Genomic DNA, 18,584 nt, shown 5'->3' with positions numbered 1-18,584 from the left:
TGTGATCTGGGAAGAGTTCTAGTCAGGAGTGGAGGACTGCGTTCACACACACACACCAGCCGGTGTAAATTGTTACCTGCAGCACCTAGCAAAGACTGCAGTCTCGATCCTGAAATGAAGTCTAAATGTTTCACGTCTACAATATCCAACCTAATTTTTATACTTGTGTGTTTTCTATCATATGCTCTCCATCAGGTTTCTAGGGAAAGTGCCACAACCACTGCTATACTGATAATTGTTTTTAAAAGATGCGTTTTCAATTTGTATATTTATTTTTAATGTTTTAATTGTTGTAAACCGCCCAGGGAGCTTTGGCTATGGGGCGATATACAAATGAAATAAATAAACCATCAGATTTCTACAGAGAATAGCTCAGCCCTCTGTGTCTTTCTCTCAGGGCATGTACACATTAGCGACTTAAAACGCAGGAATTTGCGTTTGCCCATTGCTGTACAAATCAGAGGGGGGTGGAGATATCTTCCCACAATGCACATTATCTGTTTGGTTTCCCTGCCCCTGCAACTCCCCTGGAACTCCTGCATGAAGCTGTCATCTGCGCATGTGCACTCACCTGTGCGTGTGCAACGGCCGTCTCAAATGTATACACCAGACTTAACTGGGAATGATTTCCAGGGGTTAGGACTTGAGAGCCAGCTCAATGCAGACTCCACTACCACCAGAGGCTTGTTGGACGGGAAGCAGCAGTAGCAACAGTTTGCCCAACCCTGCCTGCACGCTGTTGCTCTCCTGGAATTCTCCCTTCCTGATAACACTGGCCTTTATACCAAGGGAGGAGAGAAAACATTTTGCTTCATGCTTGAAAAAATCTGCTTGCTGTATCCAGCATTTGGCATTTTTGAAGAACTGGCTGCTGCTTATGTTTTTGTTGATATTTCCCTGTACTGGAAATATTTTTCATGTCTGACTCTGGTTCATTTGTTCTGATAGCTGTATTTTAAATGTTACAACATTTATATTATCAAAATGAATTATTTGTTTGGTCTGTTATATTGTGTATGAATGGCCTTTGGATTGTTATTGTAATGTTATGTTGATGTGCATTTTTTATTTTGTGTTATGAGCCACTTTGTGCACATTTGGTGTACAAATTGAATAAATAAATAATTGGAATAATAGCCATGAAGTGAATGTTGCTAAAGTTTTCCGTTGGATTGAAGGTGGTTTGAGGAAAACCATCAAACAGCAGTATTTCTCAAGAAACGACAGGATTGTTATGAACTGTGGCTAACGTCATGTGGATGCCACTGTCGATTTGGAACTTGAAATGTCACTGAGTCTAAGGTTCACCTATGCCAGGTGTGGGGAAGCCTTGCCCCTCCAGATGTTGCCAAACTACAACTCCCATCAGCCCCAGGCAGCAAGCATGGCCAATGGCCAAGCATGGTGGGAGTTGGAGTTCAGCAACATCTGGAGGTGCAAAGGTTCCCCACGAACCTGCCCTATGGCATTGGCCATTAGAGACTCAGGGAACACCTGGCCCGCTGGAGGATGAAATTGCTGAAACATTTTCTCTCTCTCTCTGTCTCACTTTCATCACTGGGTAGAGCATGATGGGATTTCACAGGATGAGGAGGCAAAACTTCAAAAACAGATCAGGGTCTTCCTCCTCATTTTGTCAGCTGAGAAAAAGAAAAGTCAAAGCATCCAGGAGAGGCCAAAAACAAACAAAAAAATCACCTGCATGTTGCATGCAACAGAATAGGCTGCATTGAGGGACTCAACAGGCAGGCTCTGAGAGGCCCAGAAGGTGGGTCTGACCGCCTGGCTCTCTAAGGGTTAAATGAACTGAACCAGATTCCTAGAGAGGCAATGGGGGGCAGAGAAGAGAGGGACTGCCTCCAGAGCGAAGGCACTTCCTCTCTCCCCCAGTACAAGTTACTTCCTCTCCTGCCTCCTCCATTGGGAGTGGCGGGAGGGAGTGGCCGCTGTCTTCCCGCAGCTCTGCGCTGGTGCCCCTTCCAGATCTAGTGAGTCCCCGTCGGACGTTTGGGTGATGGGAAAGGAAGGAGAGGGTGGTAAGCCCCAGACGGAGTTCCCTGGGCTGCCGGTGACTGGAAAGTAAATTCACCTTGAGACGGGTGAAGGGACTCGGAAGGGCAGGTGAGACATTTTGCCCCATTGGGAGGTGGCCAGTGCAGCTTACCTCTCGGAACGCCCATAACAGCCACATCTGGGGGCACCTTTCATTCCTCCTCTCTGCAAAGACAGGAGCCCCCCTCTCCTTTGAATCTAGTTATAGGAACACGTGGGAACACTTATTCCATTCATCGGATTAATTAGTTCCGTATTTAAAACCCCTGGGCTCCTACTGGGAGGAAGAGCGGGATAGAAATCTAATAAATAAATAATAAAACTGGTGCCCCCATTTATCGGGCACTGCCCTGGGGTGCATTTTTGTAATGGGTTGAGCTGTGCTGAAGGGGGAGGCTATTAAAGCGGGACAGAAAAAATGTTAAAAAGTGGGTGCCAAAAATCAAGCGAGGTGGCAGAAGGACATTGGGGGGGGGAAACAGGTATGGCCAGCCACTGCTAGGAACAGGTTGATGTCCTCTGTCAAGGGTAGAAAACCTGTGGATCTGCTGATGTGTGTTGGACTCATTTCCCATCAGCCTCAACCAGCAAGGCCAATAGTTAGGGATGATGGGAGTTGTAGTCCAGCAGAATCTGGAGGGCCACAGCCTCCTCACCCATCCTATGTAAGCCTTTGCTCTTTTCCAGCATGACAGGTCTTACCTTAGAGAAGAACGGAACTTCCATATACTGTACAGAGGAAGCTTACCATTTGCCGGAAGAGAAGCTGCCCTTTGTTTTACATTAAATAATTACATCTGTATCCAAAATAAAGGGAAAATATGTTTTCATTAGAAATGTAGGATTTATGCATTACGGGAATTAGTGGATCAATACATTTTTTACAGTTCAGAGGATTAATCATTCAAGATTTCTGTACTCAAGGGACTGCCTTAATTTAAAAGAACTTCAAGGTAATTTGGTGTGAGGCTGAAGGAGGACATGGCAGCAGCAGAAGACTTCAAGGGGAAGGGGCTGCATTGGGGAGGGATGGAAGGAGGATGGAGGGGGAGGAATGGACAGGGGCTCGACAGAAGGCTATGAAAAAGGAGTGTTCACAGAGGAGGAAAGAGTTGTTAGGGGCGGATCTTCTGATTTTCCATTAGATTGTAGCCTATAGTCCAGCTTTCAGCAGCTTGTTGCCCTCCAGATGTTTTGGACTACAACTCCCATTAGCTGAAGGGAGATGTAGCAAAAACATCTGGAGGGTGCCTGGTTGACAGAGGCTGTTATGATCTGTACCCCTCAAGTGAAGAACACCCACCACTACTACCACCCTCTAGTCATCTGACAGTCACCTGTCCTTTCCTTCCAGGACAAGTTTTGGTTGCTGGATGGAGTCATCCACATTTGCTTGGGGATAGTGTTTGTGGCCTGACAGTGTAATAATGCATCTCACAGAATCATGTCTTGGCTTTTCAGGCTTTGGTAGCACCACCACCAGTTTGGGCCATCTGTGCCTTGAGGCAGAAATTGGCATCTTTTCTTCATGGTGGAGGGGAAACAGCGCCCCTTGCCTTAATTAGCTTTTGGATTTTGCTGGTGTAGTATAGAAGCTTCATGTTGTGTAGGGAGACAGAAATGATTTCTTTTTTTTCTTTTTCAGGGTCTGGTGACCTTTGGGAAGGTTGGTGTGCATTTCACTGAGGAGTAACGGGCTTTGCTGGATCCTGAGTAGAGAACTCTGCACATGCAAATCATGGAGAAAAGTGGGATTGTGGCCACTCCTGGTAAAACTCCCTCTTTCTTTCCCTGGTTGATAATATCTGTTTACAAGATTACCAAGGTTAATTATTGTTATTTACTAAAACATTTATAACCCATCCTTCCATTTAACAAAAATCTGCAAGGCAGCTAACATTGATTAAACATCAGTACAAAATGTTTAAACCACGACATAATCCGGAGAACAGCTGAACAATCAGCCTGCTGTAACCTGCTGTAGACAACAGAAAAGGAGGCATATTCCCTTAGGGAGGGAGTTGCACAGCATTGGTGCCACTGCATGTGTACCATATTAGACGTTAGGTCTGAGGTATGCAAAACTGGGCAGCCAAGGAAGATCTTAATGTGCAAGTAGGTTTGTATGGGAGAAGATGGCCCCTCATGTATCAGGAACGTGGATGATTTTTGGCTTTAAAATTTCAGCAGGTTGGAAAGCAATTGGGGGCCTGTTTAAGCCTGACAGTACCTAAAGCTATACCTTTATCTAACCCTGATCTGTAATTAACATGGCAGCCAACTCAAAAAAGACATGAGCTATTTTATCCACAGGCTACTGGGCAAAATGATCACAGTCGGCTCCTGGTGGTTCACCATCTCCTCTATTGGATTTATCCACTGGATAAGACTCTAGGGCTGTCACTGTAGTAGAGATAGGCACTTTCTTTGCTGCCTTCACCACCACAGGGTGGGCATAAAGTGGGCTCGTCACAACTGTTTGACCATTGCCATCCTAACCCTAACACTTCCTCCTTCCCCTATTTTTCCAGTTCTCATCACCCCCAAATCAGTTAGTATTCTATGCCTGTGGTGCATGCTGAATCTTCACTACCATAGGATTTTTTTTTTTAAAGAAACATTGCAAACCTTGAGTTCCCCTGAGCACTACCTCCTTCTCATGTTTCAGTTGACTCATTTTGGCTAAATAACCCATAATTCAGTACCTGAGTTTGCTGTTAGTATACACAGGTGGGACTTTCAACAAAATGTTGCAGTATGGTATGGCCCTGTTCAGGGTTCTAGCCCTCCAGGTATGTCCTTTTCTGAGATACTCTATTCTATTCTTCCCCTCCACCCAACTTTTCCATTTCCCTCCCACAAACATCCATAAAAACACAAACCTCACTTCTTGTCAAATAATTCACATAGGGGATGAACCCTATCGGTGCTGGAGTGTGGGGAATGCTTCATTGTGAGCACAAGCCTCATACAGGGAAGAAGCTGTATAAATGCTTAATGTGTATAATGAGCTTCAGTAGAAACATACATCTCATTTCCCATCAAAGAATCCACACAGCAGAGAACCTTATAAATGCTCAGTGTGGAAAGTGCTTCATTCAAAAGATAAAGTGCCCTCCTTAACAAAGAATTCATTCGGGGAGAGACATGACTGGAATATGAAATGAAATTCAGTTACAATATAAGCCATATTTCACATCAGAAAACCTACTTTGGAGTTGTGGTGTATAAATGAATGTCATGCAAGCAACTATATTAATGTGCCAAAGCAAAGACGACAACAAAGCTTTAAAAAATGTTTAATTTTATTCATTTACACAGGGACCTAGAAGGAAATAATGACTTGCAGATCATAAATATTCTGAGACTGTAAAAAGGATAGCAATATTTTATCAAGATTTTAAATTGCTAGAGTTTGTATTTCAGTGTTAGCAAAAATGTCATCAACTTTTGATCTTTTATGCCCAGATTTCTGGGAACCTGTTTTGTTTCTCAAACTCTTTCCTGTTGCCAGCCATTTCAAAAATACAGTCCTGTAAATATTCATACTAGATTGGAATATCACCTAATTTTTTTGTGTTTTATGACAGAATGGGATTAACAATAAATTCTTTGGATTAATATATTCCATATTTTCCCCAATTTTTCAAAATTGCCCAAATGTTTTAAAGCAGGTGTGGGGAACCTTTGCCTCTCCAGATGTTGCCGAACTACAACTCCCATCATCCCCAGGTACACTATACACTAAGTCATGGGGTGGGTCGTATATCTTTCGCTTGGGAGAAGAAATTTTATTTGAAATGTATTGTTGATCCTTTACTGTATGTTGTTAAACTTTTGTTGAAATATAACTTGTATTCTACTATGCATTTTGTATTTCCCTTTTACATGTGATGAACTGTGGTAGCCTATGGCTCTGAGCAATAAAGATTCATTTCATTTCATAACATTCTGCCTTTTAAAATGAGCCTTCACAATAATTTACAAATTAAAATAATCATTAAAGAAAGATCAGTAATAATAACTGTAGTTACACAAACTAAACATCATTTTAGCATGTGTTTTAAATTGTTTTTAAAAGATGTGTTTTTAAATTTGTATATTTGTTTTTAATGTTTTTAGTTATTGTAAACCGCCCAGAGAGCTTCGGCTATGGGGCGGTATATAAATACAATAAACAAATAAATAATAAATCAGTGGTTAAAAATAAACCTCAGCTAAGCCCTTTTTAAAAAAAGAATTAAACTAAAACTAGCAGTCTACTGTAAAAATACAGCATAGCACTCTCATTAAAAGCCAATGGTAACAGAAACATTTTAAAGCCCATTTAAAAAATAGCAAAGAAGGGGCCATATATCCCCTTGGGAGTGCCAAAGGTGCAGGGCCATCACTGAGAAAGTCCTGCCAATATGGTAGAACTTTATGGAGGGACTACTTGCAGTGCCTCCAAGTTTGATTGTAAGGCCTGGGTATGTTTGCATGGGCATAGGCATCCTTCAAAGAATTTGGTCCCAGCCCTCTTAAGCCCATAAAAGTCAATGCCAGAGTTTTAATTTGGGCCCAGAAACTAACTGGCAGCCAATGCAACTGCTACATGTGTTTTAGACACCTGACTCTAGCAAGCATCTGTTCAGCTGCATTCAGTAGTAGTTGAAGCTTCTGAGCTATTTTCAAAAACAGATTAACATAGTCTAATCTGGATGCAGTAGACCAGCCTGGTGACCTACAGATGTTGCTGGTCCTTCATCCAGTGCAGTGGTTACGAGTGCTGGACTAGGACCTGGAAGACCAGGCTTCAAATCCCCATTCAGCCATAAAACTCCCTGGGTGACCTTGGGCTAGTTACAGTCTCTCAGCCTAACCTACCTCACAGGGTAGAATCATGTATGCCACCTTGAGCTCCTTGGCGGAAAAGCGGAATGTAAATGTAGGAACTAAATAATAAATCCCTGACCATTGGCCATGCTGGCTGAGGGGAGTCCATCATCAGATGAAGGGCCAGATTCCCCATCCGGCTTCACTCACATGGTTGGCTGCTGTCACTGCCACCTCCACCCTCCTGGAGAATGAAGCACCCCATGGCCACTTGCCTGAAACCAGAAGATCTGGCTATGGGATGCTTTATATCCTGTCAATAACACTACTATGGGGGCAGATGAGGGCTGCCTCCTAGCATGATCCTTCCTCCTTCTTCCATGCAAGGAACTTGCTTGCTTCTATAGCCACCACATCCTGAGCATTGGAAAGCACCAGTTGCCCCAGTCCCTCCCCTCTTGGGCAAGGAACTGTGTGTGGCTTCGTCCTGTTGAGAGCCAACAGGAAGGGAGCCGGAAGTCCAGCGGCTCTAGCATAGCAGCTTTCAGTTTGCTACAACAGAGACAGGTGCACGATTAAGTTTATGAATTCTACCTTTATGAAATTTTATAGTATTTATTTAGGTGTACACTGCATTTTATTATAAGCTGGCAATTTAGAAACCTATAAATCAAAAGTGTGTTCACAGCACTTTGAGGCTCCTTCGATGTCCACCTTGACTCAAAGATGATGTTAACTGCAGTTCTTTTAAGAAGTTATTTAAATGTTTTTAAAAATCAACGAATCGGGGAGTATTTTCTCACTCTGCTTAATCTTACCAATTGATCAACTAAATGTCGCAGGCCTACTGAGACTTTTCCTTGGCATATCCTTGCACAGCTAGGGAACCTCAGGCACAAGGGCCAAATGTGGCCCTAGAACTCTCCCCAGGACACCCCCCTCCACTGGCCCTGTTTTGCACACAGCGTGTATCTGCCAGCTGGAATGCATCCTTGAACTCTGATAATGCCTCTCGCTTGTCTGGATGAAAGATAGAGTGTTTGGAAACTGGCCTACTGTACAGAGGTAAAAATCTACATTTTTGCTCCACCCACTTTTGCCTCTGGCCCTTGGGCTGAAAGAGATTCCACACCCCTGGAAGATGGGTGCACTAGAATGTAATCAGTGTAACAAAGGGTACAAGGAATATAGGGAGTTGCCTTCTACAGGGTTCACCAGTTTCACTCTCATGTTTTGGCTTCCTGCAACACTGGTGTGCCACACATGTGAGAGCCCAAAACAGCTGGGCTCACAGCTTCTCTCACAGAATGGGACAGGCCACATACCATAAGCTAATGGTTTTGTAGTATTTGATCTGATCCTCCTCAGATTTAAGTGGGGCAGGGGGGAGTCTTTTTCAAGAGCAACACACCTCACTGCTTGGCATCTTTTTCATAGTTTTGCTAGTAGAAAAAAGCCAATGCGTGTTCTCAAACACCCCTGGTAGCTGAGCCAGCTACGTCAAGAAGAACTGTGTGGTTATTTTGTGTTTGCACGAATGCTTGCGCTTACAAATACTAAGGATGACAAACACACTCTTCAGTGGCCTCCAGAAAGCAGATCCTGGCCTGTGTCAATAATGTCCCATAGTAAAATCTCATAGATGATACAAACATGTGAAATATCACAACACAAAGTCAGTCAGGGCTTTCTTCCTATATATTTATTGAAAAAGTGACAGTACGGCAATGGCTTCAGATGGTACCTCTTGGGGTTTTGAAGTTCATCCCTACAGTAGGTTGTGTGACCTGCAGGTTGGACAGGCTGCCAAAGTCCTGGAAGAAACATAGAACACTTAGCAAATACACACCCATCAGACCTCAGTGTGATAACTGAAGAGGGTATTCCCTCAGCCAGGCTTAATTGCCTGCAACGATAGTCCCAACGACAGCTTTTGAAACTAAGAGATGTGCAAAGCTGATGCAATAAATGGTAGCATTTTGTGTATGTGGAGCACATACTAATGGTCTCCCAAGCAGTTTGGCTTAGCCAGCAAGATCTACTGGCCTATCTAGCATTGCAGTGCTGAAGAAAAATCCTTTCAAGAATACTTTCAATGCTACCGCCCAGCAGCGTGGCTATTACTACCAATAAAACCTACAGAAAACCACAATTATAGGGATTCTCAAGCAGCAGCTAGTTGCCTGTAGAAGAGCAGTTCCTATTGGTAGGTGTGCCACTCCCCTCCACACACAAACTCACCAGGAGCTTTAACATTTCCTTGGTATCAGGGTCCACTTCAATGATCTCCTGATCCAGGGCAGAGACCTGTTGGGGAAAGAGACAGAGGTTAAGTTTGGTTAAAATTGTTGTCCACAAACTATGAACACAATACACATCACAGCACCTGCGAGTGATGCGAGAATTATACCAGACACCGGCCACTAGTGACGGGTTTCAAAGGAAAAATAAGGACAGCACCCCAAAACTGTGCAAATTCGAGGATCATCAGTATATAAGAATGTTGTTATGCATTTCTCTTACATGAAAGGGCTCTACAATTGTCTCCCAACTTCACAGTTATGGTTTCCATTCTGGTGTCATCAGTGACATTAAGTGCTTAACCTACTAATGGAGGGTGAACACACTTTTAGGATTATAACTTGTATGTCAAATTTCCGTTTTCAATTTTGTATAATTACCATTTCAACTATGTACAATTACCATTTATTGTGCATGGTGACATCAACAGAGGTAAACAGGGTAAGGCATGGATAAAATGCCACTAATACCAAATCATGTGGAGGTACAGTCAAAACGTTTAAGATTTGGGCCACTCATGCTTTAGAGGCCACCGTGACTATTCCAGCTGCAGTCAGTAAGAGGGACAACTCCTCACATTCAGAAGAAAATGAAAATGCCTAAAAGGAGCAGAACGAGCCATCTTTGCAACAAAAGCCTTTCGCCAACAGCTACAGGGCTCTAAGTTAGTCAGGGAAGAAAGGCCACACTTTGCCATCACACACAAGAACAGCCCAGAGTAAGGTGACTGAGAAAGGATTTCATTATTTGAGCTAATCTGAAAGGCTGTTTCTACAGTGCCATTAAATAACCAGATTCTGGGTCAACTAAGCACACGGAAAGAATCTCCCACAGAGACTGCTCAAAGTTTAATATCCTAGGCTTATGTTCACCAAAAATGTATCCGGCAAAACACGTCTTTGAAATACTTGAAACTATGTGCTGTCCCATAATCAGAGGAGCCAGTGTGCCACGTTATTTGTGCAAGAACAGCCATCTTCAGTACAGACAGACAAACTACTGGGGTAGGAAGCACATCAGAGACTCATCAGATTTGAGCATCTCCCTACTATGTCCTGGAAGTCATACCAGTGGAACCCACCAGCTGGCCAATCCACTGGAATCAACATTAAGCCCCCAGGAAGTGCTCTTCGCCTTGAGTTGTCCCAAAACTACCTGTTTGGTAGTTTTACCCAAAAGGCCTACCTAGTACAGATTTCTTGGATCTTGCTTTTCTAGCCAGAACTATGGCACATTTCATTAAATGTCTCCATGCTACATTTTAAACAAGACCAGACACCCACATTGCTTATGCTGGCTATTCTCAATAGGACCAATGAATGTGATGCTTTAAGTAGCGAAAAGGCAAAGTGCAAGTGACAGAAAGCTCTGACCTTGTTTCTACAAACACTTGCAGCTTAAAAGCGGTTAGCTACACCAGTCAGATGGGCAGCGCCTATACACAAGTGAAATGGTTGCCTGTATTCAGTCCTACTGTGCTAGGGCCTGGGCCTAGCATTTGGCTACAAGCAGTAAGAAAAGACACTGGCATTGCCTAAAAATAATCAAAACAGAAAAAGTTATCTGAAAGGGAATGGTGTGTTTTAATGAGAGGTTGTGTACACACAAGCTGTTTTGTTTCGACACATCTCTGCCAAGAGATTACCAGCTACTTTCTACAGTTGTGAAAATCAGGAGTAAGGATTTTGTGTTGTCACAGGTAGATTCGGTTCAGCAAAACTGCCCCTTATAGTAAGAGGCACTTTCAAAGCATCCTATGAAAGGCAACTAGCACTTTCTATAGCGCTCTTAAGCAGTCCACACCACACTATAACACTTAGTACAAAATGGAATGTCTGAAAAGCTCAGGGTTTGGAAGGGATGGAAACAAGCCCCCTAAACACGGGAAATGCTTTCAAGAATTCTCTACCTGCAGTATCAATGACCAGGCCACAAGCAACAGGCCAGAATCACTTTCGAATGCAGGTTTGAAGAGTAATACCAGGTCAGTTCTTCTCCATGCCAGTGTGAAAAAGTACAGTATCTTCTTGCTACTGGACACAAGCTGCTGTCATAGCTGAAACTTTCATGTTATTCCAACTGCGTTATCTAGGACTACTGTGCTGATGACTGGCACATTCTGGCCTGTCATCAGCCAGATGACCTAGGGCCACTTCGAGGTGCACCCCCTGCTTTCCAGGAAAAACGTAATGGCAAGGTGGAGATTAACCTAATTCCATCCATTTGCTATTGAAGAAGCAGCTTGGTTTCCTCTTCCCTCCCCATTCCTTTTCCTTTTGTATCATGTCTATTAATTGTGAGCCTGTGGCCAGGGACTGGCTTATCTTTTAATATACACACAGCACTTGTAAGGCATTTTGTAAGGGTTAAATAATATTACAGGCAGCCTTTATTAGACCAGATTTTATCTCCTTACCTAAATGTGAATAAATTCTCAAAGCCCAACTCAGACAACAATGCCCCTGGCCAATTTCAGATCCAAATTTGACTCCTTAGTCCCCCCTATCTATTTCAGGCATTCTTAGTTGGCTTTCAGCATTACACTCATGTATATATCGAGGTTACAGTGTAATACAGAACAACTTCACTTGTGACTTTATTTAGTCTTTATCCACGTCATTTATTGTTACAACCCTGGGAAACAAGCCACAGTCCCACTTCATAGAGGAATAACTGTGACTCAGAAATTAGCGATTATCCCAAGACTATCCAACAAGCCCATGTCCAGAATGTCCTGCTGGGAGGAAGGGCAGAATATAAATCAAATAATAAATAAATGTGATCCAAGTTCAATGCACCATTGCCAGGTCCGCAATGAACTTAGCCAGACAAAAGAAAATGTTCTGTAGATGGGCCGGCAGCAAGGCTAGTCCACCTAGGTCCCTTTGTGAAAATGGGTGTATTTATTGGAGATCATGCCCGGCTTGCGAAGTATACTGAACCAAGATTTTCAAAATAGCATATGCAACTTCTCAGAGCATGCAAAAAAGTGAGGCTATTAATTCCTGGCTATCTGGGTAGAGTGCAGAATCCACCCCCACCCCCAGAAACTCATGTGAGCTTTCAAAACTTACCTCAGGGACGTAGTTATCTCTTCTTTCTCTTTCCTCTTCCTGCAGTTTGATGGAGATGCCCCTAACTGGCCCTCTTTGAATGCGTTTCATCAGATGGGTGACATACCTGCAAAGAGAGGGGCTATTTATGCTTGACTGTGACTTTCTCAACAATGCTACTAAGAAAAAAAATAAACCACTCACAAGAAATATCTCATAAGCTCCGCCATCTCTACTCTAACTTCCAGCTAGCGAAGGATAACACCGCATGGTAGTGTCTGAAAAGCTCAGGGTTTGATAGGGATGAGAACTGACCCTCCAAACACGGGAAATGCTGTCAAGAATTCTCTTCCTGCATTATCAATGACCAGGCTACAAACAAGACCAAAATCACTTTCGATGCAGGTTGTTAGGAAAGCACAGCTCACTGGAGCCTCCCCAAAACAGCTGACTGGAAGATTTCCATAGGGTCACCCAGCATGTGCTAGCAGAACCAACCTACCCTGCAATCTTATTGCGTAGCTTTTTGCTAGGGATGATGGCGATCTCCTCACACACACGCTTGTTTGTGTGGAAGTCATTCCCAAGACGAGTATAGTACTTCTCAATTATGACCCGGGCGGCCTTTTTCACCGTCTTTGTGCGCACACGTCCCTGGGAAGTTCAGAGAACAGAAAAGCAAAATCAGCAAGATGCAACAGAATTACAGTCAGTATTGTATTTTTTTTAACCTGTTCTTTCCTAGGAAGAGAATGGAAGAATCCCCACTATACACAGAGATTCATGTCCAGGCCATGGTGCATTGGAAACAAATAGGAGTAAAACCAAGGAGGCAGTTATGTGCAGCCGAGTCTCAAGGTGGTTCGGTAAAGGTGACATCAGTAGGAACAATCCCTTGACAATCCTTTTCAAGGAGTCTTTCCCACCTGGTACCCTCAAAGGTTTTTGACTACAACTTCTATCAGCTCCAGCCATCGTGGCCAACAGTCAGCGATGATGGGAGTTGCAGTCCAAAACATCTGGAGGGTACCAGTTTGGGGAAGACTGCTTTAAGCCTTCACATTCACAACTTCTTGACTGATGTTTAAACATAACTCCCGTCAGTTCATTCAACAGCACTTATAGTTAACAACTACCATTAAATAGAAAGGAACCGTATTTCTCCTGATGTAAGACGCACTGCAACACACCACACACAAATCAGCAGCACTACGCCTTGTAAGGACAACCATTTATGACAGTCTACCAGTCAGGGTTTGGCAAGGATGTGACAGAAGCCTCTAAACATGGGAAGCAGCTTCAGTATCTCCCTCCCTAGAGTGAAGGGCCAATGCTTTCCAATGTAGACATAGGCTCTGCAGAAAACCATCTCAAGATTGTTGCAGGAAAGTCCCTGCCTGACTTTAAGCTGTCAGCAAGTCCTGGTGGCTTACAACCAAATGAGCCAACCATAAGACAATGGGGGTGGGGGCATGTAAGGAAAACAGAGAAACCACCAGGGTGGTTTCTACAGCCTTTTTAATGGGCTAGTGATGGGAGAAGGGGCGAGGGAAGGTGAGAACACCCTATTTAAGACACACTCCACAGACACCACTTTTTCCTCCTGGACCATCACTACCTGAATCACAGACAAAAAAATTTCTTGGTAACCCTCTCCCTGGGCTGCAGTGCTACACACCCTACCCCATTGCCCCAAGGAAAATATTACTCTGCTAGATCTCTCTCATTCCGGCAGCTCCTCAAGGAGCAGGAAGCTTGAACGTCAAGAAAAAAAGATGGCAGCCCTAAATACCCACTCCTTCCCAATACCGGTTCCCTCCCTTCTCTCCCACATCGAGCAAGCAGAGTCCAGGCCCCGATCTCCCTCATTCAGAAGGCCTGGATCTCACGGCTCGCTCTGCCCCCAACTTACATGTAAACAATAGTATAGTGGCAAATCCAGAAGCGTAGGGTCCGTTCATGACAGTCATGCTACGCCCCCTCCCTCACAGCCATGCCCCCTAACCCACTGGCTTGCTGCCTTCTCCCACAACAACAGATGTCCCTAGAACCAATCAGCGTGAAAGGGGAGTGTGTTACTTACTGAGAAGAGTCTTCTCAGTGGCCAACTCATCTCCTTTCACTCTGATCGGCTCCAATCAGCAGGAAAGGACAAGGAAGCGCGTTAGAAGACTATCCTCGGTGACTGACACACTCCCCTTTCATGCTGATTGGCTCACAGGTCGCTGGAGTCACAAGGATCCTGCTGACACCTTGCTCCCCCAAAAGTAAGGGGTCTAAGACACACACACCCAGACCCTGGACGACTACAGCCCCGCATGTAAGTCATGCAGGGCCTGGCTGACCGGCCTACCTACTGCCTTGAAGCCTTCTTTATACCGGAAGGAATAGGGTATCCTCCCTCATAGGGTTTAGCCTGCAGGGACAAGAAGACGGGGACTTCACCCCGGGACTACCGACGGGCCGACGGATAGCCCCGTCCGCCGGTAGCGGTAGCACCCCACAGTTCCTTCCCAGCGACCCCCTCGGCTACGGATGGCTCTGGATTCCACCGCCTTCACACTCACCATGTCGACGGCAGCCGATCGAAAAGAAAGCAAAGGATGCCGGGAAGAGGGCTATAAAGCATTGCGGGCCGGAGGGGCAACCAAAGACAACGACTTCTCGTTTCCCCACAGCGCCGCCCAGCGCTATGGAGGTGAGATGTACAGACAGATGGGAGAGCGCGGAAGGGTGTCAAGGCACAGTCTCCACTTCCGGTTCCTTTTGGATAACATTGGCGGAAGGTTGCGACCCTCTAGATAAACTACAACTCCCATCAGCCCCTACCTACCACAGCCAATTATAAGGGCTGATTTTTTATATCCTCATGAAAATTCTCCAGCTTTTTAGTGCCAATTTCTCCTAAGAAACACATTTTTGTAGAGTTTTAATTTTAGGAGGGCATGACTATTTCAAACGGAGACTCTAAACTCTGCCATCCTTTTCCAACCCTGACTGAATGGCAGGATTATTATTTTGTTTAATTAATTACTCACTAAATTTATCAGCCCACCGATCTGTTATTCTCTGGGCAACATACACAAAATATTTTAAAACAATTTAAAATCAGAAAAAAATTTACAAGTCTATGAAGCAGCACTAAGACAAGCCTTTGTGATGTAGTGGTTAGAATGTTGGACTAGAACCTGGGAGACCAGGGTTCAAATCCACACTCAGACGTGAAGCTTGCTAGATTACCTTGAGCCAGTCACTGTCTCTCAGCTTAACCTACCCCATAGGGTTGTTGGGGGGATAAAACGCAGAGGGAGAACTATGTATGCTACTTTGAGCTCCTTGGAGGAAAAGTGGGATATAGATGCAATAATAGATAAAAAAAATAACATTATAAAACAGAGAGGAACACTGCTTTTTCAGGTGAAAAGGCACATCTAATGCCAACATGGGCTCCTACTGGGAGGAAAGGTGGGATATAAATTTAATAAATAAATACATTTTAACCCCATCACCTCCCTTGCCAGGCACAAAAAGTTCAACACATTAAAAAAATGTTTTGTTTATTTTAGCCATAACAACAGTAAGTGTAAACCATCAGATGTTTTATTTAATGATCAATTCATTCCATCTTTAAGAATAAAATTCTTCTAAGGTGGCTCACAATAACATAATAAAAATGAAATCACAAAACACCCACCACAAACATAAAATAAAAATGTAGCAGCAAAACACAGCAGTAAAATATAACAGTCAATGTAATATTAGAAAAAGGCCTTTACTCCACATCTGAAGATTGCAAGAAAGGTGACTTGTTCCCCAACTCACCGGGAAGGCCCTGACCCTGATACCAGCCAATCTAATTTCCATTGCTGGAGAGTAGAGCCCCTGAAGCTACAGTATTAGGGGCAGTGTACATTCATTGGCTCAGGATATTACATGTCTGGAGGCAAGGGTCTGAAGAAGGCATGTAGAAAGCTGTCTTATACCTGGTCATAATATTTTTTCCATCTAGCTCAGCATTGTCTAGTCTAACTGGAAGAGGCTCTGCAGGGCCATAAGCAGAGAAGGGGTTTCCCCATCATCTGCTAGCTGATCTGTTCAACTAAAGATGTCGTGGACTTCATCTGAGACTTCCCGCATGGAAAGCATGTGCGCTGTCATTGAGCAATGGCTTAGAACTGCTTTCATACATCTTGGCCGAGGATAGGGAGCTTTTGTTTAACTTTGTAGAGGAGATGGTAAATCTGCTCAGTAACTCACATGATGAAATCCTGCCACAATACCCCTCAGGGTTCTAGATATTTCCTGGGCAGCGCCTCTCCAGGCCACACCCCTTTTGCCAGACTGAAATGTGTCCTTGTGACAGTCCCTTTTGCTTGCCTAGAGAGAGGCGTGTGTGTCAAAATCAGTCTAGATCTGCGTGAAATCATAGTTCAGTGCAGCAACAACAGCTGTTTCCCTCGTCCGCCATTACTGAGCCAGCTTCCTCTCTGTTCCTTCTAGTAAAACTTTTCTTGCTTTTGTATGTCTCTCTGCCAATTTGGAGATGAGCCTTTGCCTCCCATCTTTTCTCTTGGGCCCCTTTTTAGAAGGCCAAGAAGAGAGAGGACTGGAGTGAGTTTTTGCTTTGTAGTTTGTTAATGTATTTTTATTGGACGTTGTAACTGCTGCTTTTTGTCAATTGTATTGTTTTTATTGATGAATTTTTATATTCGTGTTTCTTTTTTGTAAGCCGCCTTGAGGGCCTTTTGGCTAAAAGGCAGGGTAAAAATAAACAACAACAATAATAATATAGCATTGGGTATCTAGGACTACAAGAGATCCAAGATAAGTTCAGACAGCTTTGGGACGTCATCTGCAAAGGTCAATTGTAACACTGATAATTTGCTGAATACTCATTGAAGCAAATTTCTACTCGGACTCTCAACCTCCCCCACTCCATCCAGGCCAGCTCCAGGCAGAGCGCAAGGACACATGCCAGCCGGGCAAAAAACATTCAAGGAGGGTGTGTGCCGGAGGAAGGTGTGTAATCCAGGGAGAGGCTCAAGGGCCAGATGAAGAGCGGTGAAAGGCCACATTTGGCCTCCAGGCCTGACTTCCCCCACCCCTGTGTTAAAGCAAAGGCTATATAGCCACTAAGATGAGGATGTCCCAGCTCTGGATTTTCTGCAGTGGTTGGACCAAGTGGCCTACAAGATTCTCCAGGGATGGAAAATGGAGGCTCCGTTTCTTGTTGTTCCAAGACAGTATTGGTTTCACAAAGCAAAACCTGGGGACTCAAAAATCCGCTGCATTACATGACCTTAATTGTAGAAGATGTGATGTCCAGCAACTTATCTTGGGCTACATGCTAAAGAAATAATACCTGTACTTCTGGGCAGGATGCCCAGGGTCTGCTTAGGTCAGAGCTCATCACTGTATCCCCCCCCCTCCGGTTACATGATCAAGACCTTTCTCGTTTGCACTGACTGCTCAGTGTGCAAGAGACAAGTTATGAAAGGGAGATACCAAAGAAGTTGCAGACGTTGAAAGCAAGTACACACTATCCTGGCTGGCTCATCATCATTTAATGTGCTATCTCAAGAGCAACAGCAAAGAGTTTGAGTCATAACTGAAGTTCCTTGCATACCACAAGACTTTGTTTTCATGTGCCATTGTAGCGCTGCTCAATTATACTATGACACAAGGGGGATTTTAATTCCCCCAAGGCCTCAAAAAGCCATGGTTCAGTCCTGAGCGGCACATAAAATGCACTACAGCTGGAAGTGTTGGCCACCACCCAACAGAGCACACTTCTCACCCCAGGGATGTGATAGCTGGTCACCGCTGCAGGGCTAACCAACAGTCTCTCCCAGAGCGAGGCTGCAAAGTCAGGTGTCATCACCATGGAGCACTCCTCTGCTTCATTCATTATTCACACACTCTTCGGATGGGAAACTTGATGCCTTTTCTAAAGGGACAGTTTCGTCATCTAATAATCAACAGTCAACAACCCAAGCCTTTAAAAAGGGAAAGTAAGCTAGCAAAGCTGCTGGCTGCTTCAGTATATTCAGAGTCACACACTTATTCTTTATTTATTGAATTTATATCCCACTTTTCCTCCAAAGGAGCACAGGATGGCAAACATGACACTAAAACAAATAATTAAAACTCCCCAAACAGTTAAAAACTCCTCAGAAGCAATCACCTACTCTCAAATCTTAACGATTTCAAGGTGACCAGGGCAGGTCTTCCAGTCATCAAATGTCCGGGTAAGCAGGAATTTTGAAATTTCTCCTAAAAGTTAAAGAGGGAGATTAATTCACCCCACTAAAGGGCATTCCACAAAAGAGGAACTACCACCTAGAAGGCCTGCCACAGAACACT

At 44.1% G+C, this 18,584-nt stretch overlaps 1 protein-coding gene and 2 non-coding genes across 3 annotated transcripts; all 3 read right to left on the bottom strand.

The window, feature by feature from the left end:
* Window positions 1-8,554: 8,554 nt before the first annotated feature.
* Window positions 8,555-14,888, bottom strand: RPS17 (ribosomal protein S17). The gene is made up of 5 exons (XM_061595308.1): window positions 14,789-14,888; window positions 12,724-12,875; window positions 12,243-12,348; window positions 9,109-9,174; window positions 8,555-8,681 (listed from the first exon to the last, which is right to left on the bottom strand). Exons 1-5 carry the CDS (start codon window positions 14,789-14,791, stop codon window positions 8,601-8,603), a joined length of 408 nt encoding a protein of 135 aa, XP_061451292.1. The 5' UTR covers window positions 14,792-14,888; the 3' UTR covers window positions 8,555-8,600.
* On the bottom strand, window positions 11,001-11,135 carry LOC133370127 (small nucleolar RNA SNORA71). Its single transcript, XR_009759078.1, has one exon. It is a non-coding gene; the product is annotated as a small nucleolar RNA SNORA71 (small nucleolar RNA).
* On the bottom strand, window positions 12,497-12,628 carry LOC133370128 (small nucleolar RNA SNORA71). Its single transcript, XR_009759079.1, has one exon. It is a non-coding gene; the product is annotated as a small nucleolar RNA SNORA71 (small nucleolar RNA).
* Window positions 14,889-18,584: the final 3,696 nt, after the last annotated feature.

This window comes from Rhineura floridana, chromosome 14 (genome assembly GCF_030035675.1).
Source record: "Rhineura floridana isolate rRhiFlo1 chromosome 14, rRhiFlo1.hap2, whole genome shotgun sequence".
In the NCBI taxonomy this organism is placed as follows: domain Eukaryota; kingdom Metazoa; phylum Chordata; class Lepidosauria; order Squamata; family Rhineuridae; genus Rhineura; species Rhineura floridana.
This window is presented reverse-complemented; position numbering and strand designations above follow the sequence as displayed.